Source organism: Trachurus trachurus (genome assembly GCF_905171665.1).
Source record: "Trachurus trachurus genome assembly, chromosome: 24".
NCBI lineage: Eukaryota > Metazoa > Chordata > Actinopteri > Carangiformes > Carangidae > Trachurus > Trachurus trachurus.
Genome location: NC_139910.1, coordinates 17,837,928 through 17,852,358, shown reverse-complemented (window position 1 = coordinate 17,852,358; position 14,431 = coordinate 17,837,928). Strand labels below are relative to the sequence as shown.

Genomic DNA, 14,431 nt, shown 5'->3' with positions numbered 1-14,431 from the left:
TGAGCATATCTGTGAATGAGATACACTAGATTTGCCTGTAATGAACAGAGGTGAAACAAACAGAGGTTGTGCCAACATAAACAGCAACTAAACACAGTCCTGTCTTTCATAGAAACCCATTAGACATGGGTTTGTTTTGCTCCACCAGAAGGGGGAGGGGCGTTCGTACTTACGTCACATCGCCCCGCCCACTCCCCACTCAGTCCCCCTCTCCCTCTCTCTCTCCGCTCACCGACTAGTCCAGTGTCTGGAAGCCGAAAACAGAGCACCAGCAGCACCGAGGGACACAACTGGTTGTCAACCGAGCTCCCACGGCAGTCATGGCGGCGCCGTTAGCCCACTTCGATGAGGACTGGCAGGACTTTAACGAGTTCAAGCCGTCCTCGGACTCGGCCGACCAGCTGGACCAGCTCAACTCAAACGTGGGCGACTCGTCGTCGGGCCTGGACGATTTCTCAGACCTGGACAACAGTTTCTCGGGGGAGATCTGCAGCTTCAAATCGATGGAGGACCTCGTCCACGACTTCGACGAGAAGCTGACAGTGTGTTTCCGAAACTACAACACCGCCACGGAAAACATAGCTCCCATTAAACCCATCTCGGAGGATAATTACTTGAAAAACGACGAGTAAGTGTGAATCGTACCGCTTGTTGTTTCACCAGCAGCAGCGCTAACTTTTAATCTCTGAGCTAGTTAGCACCTTTAGCTTCGCCAGGCTAACCAAACGTTGGGGAAGCTTAGCTTAGCTTTAGTCGGTGTCGGGCAAACTTTAGTTAGCTGGTACATGTTTAGCAAACTAGAATACACTTTATTACATGTTATTACAAAGTGTCTTTCACCTTTTCATCATTTAGCTGAGTGAGGCTCTTTAATGTAAGGCGATATTTAAAAAATGGAGGGGAAGTAGTACGTTGCACATAGCATTTATTATAATTTATTACCATAGTTTGGCTGTATGGCAGGGTTACTTCTTGTGTTTATGCCTTTTCGGGGGTGGGAGCTGCTGAAGGGAGGGAGGGGGGCCGTTCATGCCACGTTTCCAGTCTTTAATGTCATGCTAGATTGGTCGATGTTGGCCATTAAACCACTGATCCATGACGTCCTATCAGAGAGTGGTTATTGACCCGTGTTTATGTTGCACTACAAGACGTTTGATTTAGACTTGATCTTCAGGAGCCCTTCTGTCACAGCATGTCATGATCATTAACCTCTCACACATTCACATCCAGCATCTCCTCCTGCCACCTCGACATCCCCGAGTTTGTTGGATCTCACAGACACCCTGAACTACATGTGTGGATATGAACCTCTACATATCCACACATGCATGTTATTCCCTCACAGTCACCAGTCTCATCAATCCCACACACAACATAGACATCAATGTAACGACAGAGCTGCATGAATCACCTTCCTCTTGCCCTCGGAGTCCACTATTGCAACACTGTGAAACTGTTCCTTCTGATCACATCATGAATGTGAGCTTCCCCCACCGCTCTACCAAAGAGTATTGCACTTCTGCAGCAAAGTGTTGCTTTACTTAAATCATAGACTTGAATATGAATATGAATATTTAACAAAGACCTTTGATAACCTTAAATCAGGGCTATTCAATTACAAATTCAGTGGGGCCAGATTTTAAAACCGAGACCTTAAGCTGGGCCGGACATTTTCAGCGGTCAAGAAGGTTATGACAAATGAGGGGCATTTTTAAAACCCAGCATTAGCTATTAAAAACAAATCTACACAGCCAGAAAAAAGAGAATAAGTCAATAAAAGTAGTAGTAGGCTAGTAAAGGTGTAGCTGTTAATGCTTTGAATTGGAGGGTTTTTTTAGGAACTAAAAGTTTCCTGAGGCCTACTGTCTGAGTTTCCACTGAGGTTTACAACAGGGGGTTATGTAAATCACTAAATGTAGCCTAGTCTTAAAATTAGGCCTAAAGATGAACAAAGATTTCTTTTCTAACATATTTTGATTGGTGAAAAACAAGGAGCAAAAAGCCATTTGGGGCAAATTACTCTGGGAAAGTATTTGATTATGGATTATTCCTTTGAAAAGTAGCTATCCCAGTCAAGTTACTGTTATGATTCCATTGCAAGTATTTAGTTGCGTTAAAATTAAATTATTGGTTACTTCATTCCCTCAAAAAGAAAGAAAGAAAAAAAAAAGGACAGTGGAGCTTGGCGTGCTGTCACTGCGTGGACGGTGCTCATGTGTGACTGAAAGAGTGTAGAGACTGGTGGAGTATTAACCAGCCACCACGGCTTATTGTTGGCTGATGGGAGGGCTGAGGGTCGGTCAGCGTGCTCTCCAGAAACACCGTGTCGTGCCACAGCGGCCCGGTGGGGAGTGTGAGGTCCGTCGGTCCGGCAGAAGGGGAGATTTGTCTCTCGCTTACCTGTAGCGCTGCGCAGTGCGCACCACAGGACCACGGAGGGCAGCCTCGGCCTCGGCCGTCCTGATGTCCGCCGCGGCGAAGCCTCCCGCTCCGTGACGAGCGGCTGTGGCCCGACACGGTGTTTCTGGAGAGCAGCTGACCGACCAAGCCTCGGTTCTACCGGTAACTTTCAAAACAACGCACTGACCGGGTGGGTTGGTTGCGTGTTGCTAGGCTGCGTTGAGTGGTGCATTCACTGTCTGAACTGCAGTAGGGATTTTGAGTTCTCGCAAAACGTGTTTCCCTCTGTGTGTGTTTTTTTTTTTTTTTTTTTTTTTTGGGGGGGGGGGGGGGGGGGGGGGGGGACACGAGCCGGGCCACTCGGACATTGGGTCGGGGCCGGATGTGGCCCGCGGGCCGCCAATTGAATAGCCCTGCCTTAAATATATATTATGCACAAAAAAATCCAGAAGTATGAGGCAACCAAAGGGGGAAATGGTCTCGGATGTTTTGATCAAGCATAATCTGTGACAAGAGATGTCAGTCTGTTTAAGAGGTAGTTAAACTGGAAAATTATGGATCATCAGAAAATTATTCAAGAACTATTGAGATAGTTAACCAGCAAAACCGTTGACTTAAGTTAAACGTGAAAATTGACTTAGTTTTCAATATTCTCTCAGATTTTCTTGCTTTATATCATTGTTAACTGACTGCCTTCAGGTTTTTCATTGCTGGTCACATACAAAACTTGAAGATATCTTTGATTTGGGTATATTATTTATGAATTTATCTGGATTCTGGAAGAATCATGGCACTTCCATCTGGCTAAGCTGCATACTAGTTTCTCAGTTCATATTCAGCAGCAGCAAATTACAGGAGAAAACTGTCTGAAACAAGTGCATGTTTGGTATTTTTGGGCTAAAAAAAAAAGTGCCTATTCATGTATTATCAAAATTATTGCAGATTACTTCTCTTATCAGTTGAACAATGAGTCCCGCTCTATGAGGGTTTGAACAAGCTGGTGTATTATTGTCATATTAGATAACATTTATGCTAATATTAGATAAATATTTAAGCTCATGAGTTGGACATCACCGAGAACTTCTGAAATCATGTAAGATTTCTGTAGCGATAACGTTTAGTTTTTACTGGGGCAATTTGTAATCTACGTCATGTGCAATGCGTCACGGACGGTTTGTAGTAACAGTTATGCTCCGTTAATGGTGCTCTACATGTCAAGAGGAATCTAGGAGAGCTTGTCAGACGGGAAGGAAACTTCCATGGTTGTTATAGGTAAAAGAAACAGAGGAAGGAGGGAATGGAATAATTGGACAGTAGCCTGGCAAAGCCCAAAGAGCAGTGCCAGGCTCAGTGAGAGTCTTTTCTGGATGACTGCGCTTTTGCTGGACGTGCCCGGGCGCTTAACAAGTTCTCCAGTAAGACCACGGCCGAGACGAACAACAGGGATGACAAGGACGGAGCGTGTTTCAGTTTCACGTGCACAAAAATGTGATTGTGTGCACGTGAATTATATGTTTGCAAGATAAAACAACATGAGCATGAATGTATTTGAGGGAGAAATTCAGTAAAATTGGGACATAGAGCTGACATAGAAACAAATAGCTTGGTTCCTTGAAATCTGGACCGGGCTTGTTTTTTTGAAATGCAAATGTTCTTAGTGAAACTGAAGCGAATGCTGCCTTCTGGCAACATACACTCACGTGCCCAAGACAGTGTCATTGCTCGTGGCACAAAAGATATTTCCTGCCAGCCTTTGCCCTATTTAGAACAAGCCAACAGCCCCCTACTCACCAAGCTGTGCATGAGCACTTCAGGGAGAAACATGCAAGTTACGTAAACACTTGTCTGTGAGTGTGTGTGCGTGCGTGAGGGAAGAGGGTATGACGAGGCAGAGCCACTCTGACACACGGGTGCACAGCATCCATCCTTGCTCTGCTCTCTGTAGTCAGGGCCAGGAATAAATAAAAATAAAAAAAACACACACACACAGTGCCTTTAGATGTGCATTTGAATTTCACATCCTCCATCGACTGTCACAGTGTTGGAACAACATGCATAATGCCACAAGGAAAGGAACAGTTTCACATTCAGACACACATAGTCTTGTCTGGAGCTGCTGCCAGCTGATGCCCACTTGAGTTGCTGACTAACACAAGCTGAGTGTAGAGTAAGTGACTAAATGTACAGAATTGTCCCTATTTAGACTCAATATGTTTTGATAAAGAGGACGGTGGCGGCGCTGAACAATAAACTTGTTATGTTTAACAGGCTCTGCTCCACCATCTGCCCGGCTGCGATATGTCCTCTGCCAGCTTGCACGCTGTCGTAAACATTCAACAGTCTGTCGCTAAAATGCATACAGTGTTGTTTTGGTTTGTTTTGAATTTGCCAGTTTAACCTCCAAATAAGGCACTAATGATCTAAACGCGCAGTTATTTTACTGTGATTTATGCATGAAATTAACTCCAAATGAGCTCCCTAAACAGACCTTCATTTTAAGGTCGTGCCAGCTTACGTGCATCACTGTGTCTCACCGGGGAAATGTGCGATCGGGGAGTTGTTGCATTCGTCAGAGGATTCAGGCAACTGCTGAGACGCAGCAGCAGGAACACAGCGAATTGGAGAAGGGTTGTGGTGAGAGAAGAGGCTGTAATTCTGCCAAGTAATGCTGTGTCACTGTTCAGAGAGAAGGAAACAGAGTTTGTCTTATCAGCTGTGAGCAAAAGAACCCCTCACCTTTCTTCTGCTCTGTGCTCAAAGCTTTATTTTGACTGTAGCACTTGATTATTCTCCAACCCCTAATGAAATCATGAATCCTTCTTACTTCTTGTTTTCCCAGAGTGTGGAACGCTCTGACAGATAACTATGGCAACGTGATGCCTGTGGACTGGAAGACATCGCACACTCGCTCCCTACACCTGCCCACCCTCAACCTCACGGAGCTTGAGGTACCACAGAGACACACACATACACACAATTGATGATGTAGTGTAGGCTACTTTTCCGTAAATCTGCACACTTTTTTTTTTAAGCTTTACCCGGTTCAGACACAAAGTATAAGCAGTTTGCTCCTCAATCTGCTTAACCACCTGTCTGTTGTCTCATCCAAGTTCTCTGTCCTTCTGTCTCTCAATCTCTGCCTCAACCCTTCCCCCGGCGGACAGAAGTTGGATAACCAGTCTCTGGATCTGTCGGATGATGAGGAGCTGAGGGAGCAGATGGACATGCACTCGATCATTGTCTCCTGCATCAACGATGAGCCGCTCTTCACGGCCGAACAGGTGTGAAGTCCAAACACACACAGATGCCTACATGTGAATGCAGCAAGGTTTAGTTTAGTTTATATCAGGGTTCCTACGCAAGTATGGAATTTGATTTTATACATTTTCAGGTCTGGAAAAGTATGGAAAATGGAAATTATTTTATGGAAATATATTTATCTTAATACCTATCGGGGTTTGGTCTGATCTGAAGTTATTTGGGTTAATTATTTTGTATGCGCTATTGTACCTAGCTTCAATCTCCTAGAAATTATTTGGTGACATAATGGCATACACATTCAGAATAATGAAAACAAATGATTAATTGCATGATTTATTTACATGAAACACATCTATTTACTCAAATATCACAAATTATTCAATTTTTTTTTTACCAAGAAGTATGGAATTTGGAAATTTCAAATATGTAGGAACCCTGTTATATCCGCATTCATTTAGATTGAAATAAGTACACTCCCCAGTTTTAATAGTCTACTCTACCCAAACCACAAGCTGTTTTTTGTCTTTGAAATGAAGACTACAAATTCCACATTTTTATCCGAGCTACTTTGTGTCTATGCTGTAGGCCTTATGTATCTGCAGCAAACAGGGTCAGAATATGCAAAAGTCCCAACTCTGGCTACAAAGGAGTCAAGCTGTAACAAAGACCCTGACAAATCAACACTGTAGGGGTCTCACAGGAATTCACAAAGTCTGTCCTGTTTGTGCAGTATTTGAAGTGTTTTACCTTTCACATTTCATGGCATTGGGAGTATGTTCAGCCCAAGTTGTTTTAGCCTCCTGGACCCACTTAACACAAATGCAAACAAATCTCACATGCTGATTTCTTCTCTTCTTTATCCCCTCATGATTTAAAATTCTTCTGCGGATCAAACTTCTTAATAGACCTTAATATTTAAAGTAGAAGTAAGAAAACTCCTTTGCTGAAGTGATGCATATACACTTGGTTTTCACCATTGCTGGATAGTATGATTGTGTCTTGTGCAAACACCAGCTCAAGTGAGACATACACCAACCTTAAACTGTTGTTTGTAATGCTCTGTTTGTTCAAATGAAACATCAGACAGCGACTTGGATAAACCGGCAGCACCTGAACATGTTTTGTGTGTGATTGTTGCTGTGTTGTCAAGGTGATAGAGGAGATAGAAGAGATGATGCAGGAGTCTCCAGACCCCGAGGACGACGAGAGTCCCTCCCAGTCCGACCTGTCAATGCTCTCTCAGGACCTCCACACCCTGAAACGCTCCGGCTCCAACACCAGCTACGAGGACCGTGAGTTACCACCACAGTTGTGAGCACACCTTCAGCGGAGATAATTAAAGACATAAAGCGCCGAAGTTAGCGGTGTGTTTGTGCACCTCTTTACGCTCTGGTGCCAGTCGACAGCTCTCTAAATCACTTAATGAAGTGTAATAGGTCATGAAGGAACAGCTACACACATGTAGTGCCATTCTTATGTAATGTGTAACAAACACAGCATTTGTATTATATAATCAACAGCATTTATTTGGCTTGAGTGCAAATTAAAATGCTGGAGTGGTGTCGACAGAGCGGTTGCACCCAGCTTTACCTAAAGGCTATAGATTTACTCTCAGATATCTGCATGTATTAATATCACACAGCTCCTAATAAGCTGCTCAGTATTCACTGAGCCATTTACTCACAGTTAGAGAGATTTTTTTTCAGTTAATCCACATCACCAGACTTGTGTAATATTATGTACTTTGCATTTTAAATGTATGTAAAACATTCACAAGCTTTTGTGTAGCTTGTAGAATACGCCTGAACTAAACAAGACATTTATCCTTGAATGGATGAAACAGGGCTTAATGACTTTAACTAAAGATTGTATTGGAAGTCATTATATGAATTTAAATATTAACGACATAATTATAGTATAATCAAAGTATAACATGTATGAACTTACATCAACACTTCCATGCTTTTGAACAAACCCATACACAACAACAACAAACGCATAAATACACTTGATGCCATCTTTAATATGTCCATACACCACCCTCAGGGCTGCGTCAGCTGTCGGTGTCTGAACTGACTGAGACTCTGGAGGAAGTGGAGACAGCCATCCGCCGCTACAGCGAAGAGCTGATCCAAGCTCTGGCCCTGCGAGACGAACTAGACTATGAAAAAGAGGTACTTAATATTTTTATCTCTCCACAATGGGTTTTTGTGGTGAGCTGAGCAGCGCTAAGGCAAAAGTAAGCAGATTGTTAACGGTATTCAGAGAGTACAGTAATGCTTCACAGTAAAGAAGCTTTTAAATGTGGAGAATAGCGCTATTTGAACATCTGCTGTGCAGTGAGAACAGACTGCAGCCAACGAAGGCCAACATGAGGGGTCAGTGAATCCGTGGCAGCTTCGTTTTTACAATGTAATTTGTCATGACTGTCTTTTTAACAGCAGATAAAAATAGATCTGGCAGCGCATGTGTAAATAAAGTCAAGGAAGAAAGTAAACATCTTAAAAGCCAACATAGATTAAGTTGCCTCGTGTTAAACAGGTGAAGAACAGCTTCATCTCGCTGCTGATCGACGTGCAGAACAGACAGAAGGAGCACCGCGAGCTGCTGCGCAAAAAGAAGAAAATCCGAAGCACGACTACGACCGGACCCAACGGCCAGAGGACAGCCAGCACGCACATACCCGGCACTGTGAGTCATGTGGCGGCACGGGGAGAGGCATAAACAAAGACAAACACATTCGCCCCGCATGCATGCTGATGCTGATGACTAGTGAAGCAGACACATGTACGCACAGCCACACACTGATTCAAAGTATAAGTAGATATGCATGACGCATGCTGTGTGACTGTTTGCATGGGGAAGCTGCTTGTAAATCCCCCAAAAAACTGAGGGTTCGGCCCCCCCCCCCCTATCTGCTGAAATACTCTTCCAAAACCTCCCCATCTCTCTTCACTCTGTCTTTTTCCTCCTTCCTCTTGCTCCTTGTAGCTCCTCACTTTGGAGGGACTCTCCAATGTCATTCAAAACGGTCTTCGTCAAACTTTTGGCAACACAGGAGGGGACAAACAGGTGCCCCTGCTCTTTCTTTCCACTGCAGATGAATTTCTGAACTGTTTTATTTTTCCGTCTTTCTTTTGTTTTTCTCTCCATTTTTTTATTTTAATTTTTTCCCTTTTTTGCAGCAACTACCACTAGCGTTTGGTGTCATTTTTTTTCAGTGCTCTGTCTTCTCTTTGTTGCTGATTTTTCTTCTCTCTTTTGATCCACCACTGTCTCTTTTTTTTTGTCTTCACACTTCATTTCAACAAAGTATCACTCAATCACCCGTCATTTTTACTTTGCAGCTTTTTGCTGTGGCGTAATCTCATTGTTCCTTTTTTGTTTCAAGCCGAGAAGACACACCGTTACATAATCACCGCTTTATTTAACTTCACACCAGTAAACATTTACTCTGAAAGGTTAAAACCAACCTGCAGTTACACATAAATCTGCTCTCACTCTCACAATATGTTCACATGATCGTCATGACACTGGCAAGCAACATATTTTATAACCCAGAGTTTGTCCTATGTTTGTTCCGAGATTAACTTTAAAGATTGCATGAATGACAATATATTTATATACTGTATATTGTAAATGTTTGATTGTGTTTCATGTGATCTTTTCTGCTCAGTACCTGACCACAGTAATCCCGTATGAGAAGAAAGCAGGCTCACCATCAGTAGAAGACCTCCAGATCCTCACAAAGAGTGAGTGTGCTCACACACAAACATACAAAATGGCTCACAAACTACTTTTGTCTTTATTTTTGCCCCAGAGTGTGTTCTGTTTTCAAAATGTAAAGTGCTCTGCTTTCTCTCTTTCTTTCTCTCCCTCTCTGCTAGTCCTCCATGCCATGAGGGATGACAGTGAGAAGGTACCTGCCCTGTTAACAGACTACATCCTCAAAGGTAAAAATACTTTTCCATTGAAATAGCAACTGCAGTCATGTTGCAGCAAAAAAAAGAACAGAAAGCAGTGGAAATAATTAATTTCAAACAGTTATATTTATAGGTGTGTGTCACAGCCAAGCGACTTTTGATTGTGTTGGTTCCACCTGACAGTCACACATCGTGCCCCTCTTTGCTTTGAAAGTGGAAGTACAGGATGCATTGCTCTATTTTCAGGGTAGCAGATAGTAGAGGGAAGGAAACATTGACACTCAACACAGATGTTAGTTTTGTGGGAGGGAAAAATTTGCTTCTCTTGCCGCCCTTCACTTTTGACCGTGTGCCTTCCTTGTCTCTCGTCTGTGCTGCATTGTCCTTTGGGTAGCTCTGGTATGAGAGCAGTGGAAACTGAGGTTTGTGAGGCACTGACACATTAACACAGGTTTCTCCACCTTCAGCCTTTTCAAACGCCCACCCCTCCTCCTCCTCCTCCTTCTCTCTTTCTCTCACTCTGTGTAGTAGCACTTTCTCCCCTCAAGGCAGCAGCCTTCCCTCACTCGCTCTTCGCTGTAGCGCCTGTCGTGCTGTGCAGTGCTTGCGGCTGCACTACACCCACCCCGAGACACCCAAAAAGCACATAACTCCCCTTTAACCGCTAAAAGCTTGTAGTAGCAGCTGCTCACGTGTTTGCTTCTCATCTGTAGCTACTGTTAACCTCTTCTGTCACCCCACATCTCTCCTCCCGTGGTAGTCGCTCTTCCATTCTTTATAGCTGTCACAGCTCTCACAGAGCAGCAGTGATGATTAACCGGTCTCTCTTTTTTTTTGTCTCCACAGTCCTTTGTCCCACGTAAAAGCCAAAAGCGAAGCCTCGTGTTTCCAGGACCTTCCACTGGACCACCACACGAGCGTTCTAGTAATCTGGATGACACCAGATAATGGATTCAAATCAATTCCTCCCCATTTTTCACAACATAGACTTTCTTTCCTTGTGGCACTTTTTACTTTGCCATTGTTGTTCCTAAGATTTTAACTCTAGATATAATCCCTTGGTCTGTATAGTTATGATCTTTTATTGTTTTATTGCCTGAGTTTTACAGCCCTGTATATTCTGACTGCATGATGATCAGAGTTAGTCTCCACACCTCACTTCCTGATTTACCAGTGGCTCTTGAATGGTAAAGGGTCAATGAAATAGCGAGGTGTGTTTTTTTTTTTTTTTTTTTTTATTCCATGGGCTTCATCAGCAGGCCTGTGTGAGGGAAACACAGTCCAGTCTGTTTTGTAAACATGCATTTGCATCTGTGCAGTTCATGCCTGACGGGAAAACAAATCCTGGCTGAATTTCTGGATCTTAAAGTGCCAGATGAGCCGTGGTATCAAGTATAAGTCTTGTTTTTCCTGTTTGAAAAACCTTCATTTTAATAGCATTAGATTATCAATCGCAAATAATGTGTTCAGGTTGAAAAACCTGCTTGCTAAGGATTGAGATGATCAAACCCTTTAATTTAAATGCCCAGATTTGCAGGTTCACCCGTCTTTGCATGTTGGTTTCGGGGTTTGCGCACAATATTTGCAGTTAGACGAATGTCAGAATGAATTATTTTGTATACGTTAAAGTGAAATTGCACAGTTTTGGGAATTTATCACTTTTTGAAAAAGGGGAAAAAAAAGTGAAATGACTTAAGAAAGTAATAGCTGAATGAACAAACATGTAAAGACTATATTTTGGATAAGGAGTTGTTTTTAGTGAGATGAGGGACTCGCCAGTCGCCACTTTTGTGACCATGTTGTAACATCATTTTGTAAATGCTGTCCATTGACCTCTGAGCCCACGCCTCAAGTAGTGACCCCATCCCCAACAACTTTACGCAACACTTCCCCAGGAGTCGTCGTCACAAGAGTCTGCAGATACCTCATGTATTAAAGTTTTGCATCGGTAGAAATCGACCCGTGTGGCCGTGTCGTTAGATGAATAGTGTAGTTGAGATTATGTCCAGTTCGATAATTGTGTAGTTAAGCTTCTAGTTTAAGCTGTGGGTTTAGTTTATCTGTCGACCCTTTAACTGTTGTGTACATTTAGAGGTTTCGTGATATCACAGTCTGTCAGTGATCTGGTCATGTAGTGGTGGAGTGTGCGATGGACGTACTTCAAGAGGATGTCTCACTAGAGACGGTGTTAGATGAAGCTCAGACACTTGAGATAGCAGCGGTGAAAACATGTTCCATGACATCTGCTGTCATGCATCCTGTTCATCTCTTCACCTTATCAGTCGGCATGACGTCTTCATGGCCTAGAAGGGGAACTCCACTGGTAATATACAGTAGCACTGACGTCACTGTGATGTCATCAGGGTTATCTTGGCTTGGGTTTAAAACTACAAATTTCCAATCGAAAATTCCTGCGGAAAGACTCGGGGCAGGGAGTTTGAAAGATGTCAGTGTTAACCAAACAGAGTGGCTCTAACCAAAAGATGCCACCAGGTTGCATTGTGGGAACTGTAGGATCCATACCAGGAACTAAAAGTCAGCATATCTCAGTGTCGGTCTCTTTGGTTGGGACTGTTATTGTCTTATGTGTCTTTTAAGTCTCCCAGCTTTGTGGCGGTACAAGTGTTAAATCACTGGAGGACCCCTTTAAATCCATACAACATTAATCTAACACTGCACTTCATGCTGCGTCATCAGCGAGTTGGTTCGCCAGCGTTCAGATCACCAGCTACTACAGGTGCACCACACACTGTCAGGTCAGGTTCTAGTCTAGCTCTCAGGTACGATCATCAGTGTTAGAGGTTTCAAATCTATCTTGATCTTAAAAGGTACTGCCATTCCTGAGTCGGTGTACGCTTCCAACATTTTAACAGCTAGACTTCAACTTTTCTGCACTTTTATCTTCACACAGTCTAAATCTCACTCGAAATACCTGGACGAGCAGATGGAGGTAATCAAGGTAGCCTCTTAAATAAATCAGGGTAGCATTACAGATGTTGTTTTATGACATGATTTTTTTTTTTTTTTAAATACAGTCGTAAAAGTACTAGACTGAGTTTAGCAGTAATAGTATTAGGTGTAGCGAGCATTAAAGCCACATGCGGAGGCCACGCGGTAGCATCCGCTTGGTGTAGCAGTCCAGTGACAGTAACATAGATGCAGTAGTAACATCCGGCAGTAAACTTGAGTTTTAATAGGAAATCAGTGTTTGATTCGTAAGAGCAGAATTTTACTTTTACTGGTTACGAACGTGAAGCGTGGCTTTCATGCTTGCAGCCAGAAGAAAAGGGCAAAAGAGGAAGAAAAGGGGTGCAATAAAGAATGTGGATGTTGGGGATGATTGCACAAAGGGTCGCTTTTACTCGCTTATATATGAGGGGTCCATTTATTCTTTTTGTAAAGGATGACAAAAACTCGTAGTGCTATATTTAACCATTTATATGTACTGTTGCCAGCGTTGAAAACATTCACAACCTAGCATGTGCTGCATGCACTTTACTGATGAGGAACGCGTTTCTAATTATGGATAATTTATTTGTTTACAGACATATTAATATCACACTAAAGGGACAAGTGCATGTTGCAGAAAACCGTAAGAAATTAAACTCCCAAAAACTTCAGAAGGCTTGTGGCAGCAATAACACAAGCGGTTTTAAGAAAACGTTCCTCAGCTGACCATAATCTGGTTAAAAGAAACAAAAACAAATCAAAATCTTCAGTGAAAACGGTCATGACACCATGTGTATAGATTAATCTTTTGTTCTCTATTGAAGTGGCAGTCAGCGCGGAGGTCAGTGAAAGATCTCCACTCAGGCCAGAGCCCCTCATCTGGTCTCTTCTTAGCAGACATATCAGTGTAACTACGACTTAGAGATTTATATTTATATATGTACAACAAAACAAGCAACGAAAAAAAGAGGCTGTCTTTGTAAATGCCTGAAAATTTTTTGTATATTAAACCGATTTCTTTTTGTTTTTAATGCGATATAATTCCCCAGTTTGGGGTTTTGTTTACTGTCTCATGTGGTACTGCAGTATATTAATTTATTATGTAAATGTTCATTTTGTAACCATATTATTGACTGTAATGGTACAAGTGTTTGTGCCCACATTGCATTGCAACTCATTTCAAATAAATTAATGTGACTGAATTAACTGACTTAATGTATGAATTAAAAGTGTGTGTGTGTGAGCGTGTTTAAAAAAGAAGCACTCTTAAGTGTGTGAAAGCCATGTGTGTCCATAACAATGTCTTATTAGCCAAGAACAAGCCCGTGTCTAAGTTTGTTAACTGGCCTTTTTTCAAATGATCAAATGATATAGTGAGTTTTTCAGTTCATTCATTCATAATTAGCAGGGAAATTTCCCACAGCCCATAAAGAGATACCCAACTCCTCTGTTTACCTGAAAACTGTCCAACTTTGAAGTAAATACTTTTCACTAGTCAAAGATATTTTGTGCAGTTTATTTTAGTGAAAAACAAGTTAATTAGGCAACTCATAAATAGTGGTATTTAAAAAAGACATGTTTTTAGAAAAAGAGATACATTACTGCCATGCCAGATAAAAAAAAAATACTATCATGTTAGAATGTAAAATATTACGATATACAAACTCACGATCACGATATTCATAAAATCACTTATATTGTAAAAATGCCAAATGTTTCACGCTATAATGTGACACCATTGCAGCAATACAAGACCTGCATTATAAGAGAACCAATGTTCCCTGCCTTCAGGAGTTCATCCCATAATGTAAAGTATCATAGTATCATCATGTAAATACATTATTATTAGGTTTGACTTCATAACTTTACCACTGCTACCAGACCAGACTTCATCCGTT

General features: G+C 42.2%; 1 protein-coding gene across 1 annotated transcript; it reads left to right on the top strand.

Moving 5' to 3' along the window:
* The first annotated feature begins 236 nt into the window (after positions 1 to 236).
* Positions 237 to 13,707, top strand: fez2b (fasciculation and elongation protein zeta 2b). Its single transcript, XM_084000469.1, has 9 exons — positions 237 to 628; positions 5,240 to 5,348; positions 5,565 to 5,681; positions 6,812 to 6,953; positions 7,708 to 7,835; positions 8,203 to 8,352; positions 9,338 to 9,413; positions 9,549 to 9,614; positions 10,431 to 13,707. The coding sequence occupies exons 1-9, from the start codon at positions 321 to 323 to the stop codon at positions 10,445 to 10,447; spliced, it is 1,113 nt and encodes a 370-aa protein (XP_083856595.1). The 5' UTR covers positions 237 to 320; the 3' UTR covers positions 10,448 to 13,707.
* The last annotated feature ends 724 nt before the right edge of the window (positions 13,708 to 14,431 follow it).

Bases quoted from the DNA above. Each gene is read 5' to 3' on its own strand.
- fez2b (XM_084000469.1), top strand. From the start codon at position 321: ATGGCGGCGCCGTTAGCCCACTTCGATGAGGACTGGCAGGACTTTAAC. The intron at 5,349-5,564 runs GTACCACAGAGA...CCCGGCGGACAG, and splicing joins TCAACCTCACGGAGCTTGAG to AAGTTGGATAACCAGTCTCT. The intron at 6,954-7,707 runs GTGAGTTACCAC...CACCACCCTCAG, and splicing joins CAACACCAGCTACGAGGACC to GGCTGCGTCAGCTGTCGGTG.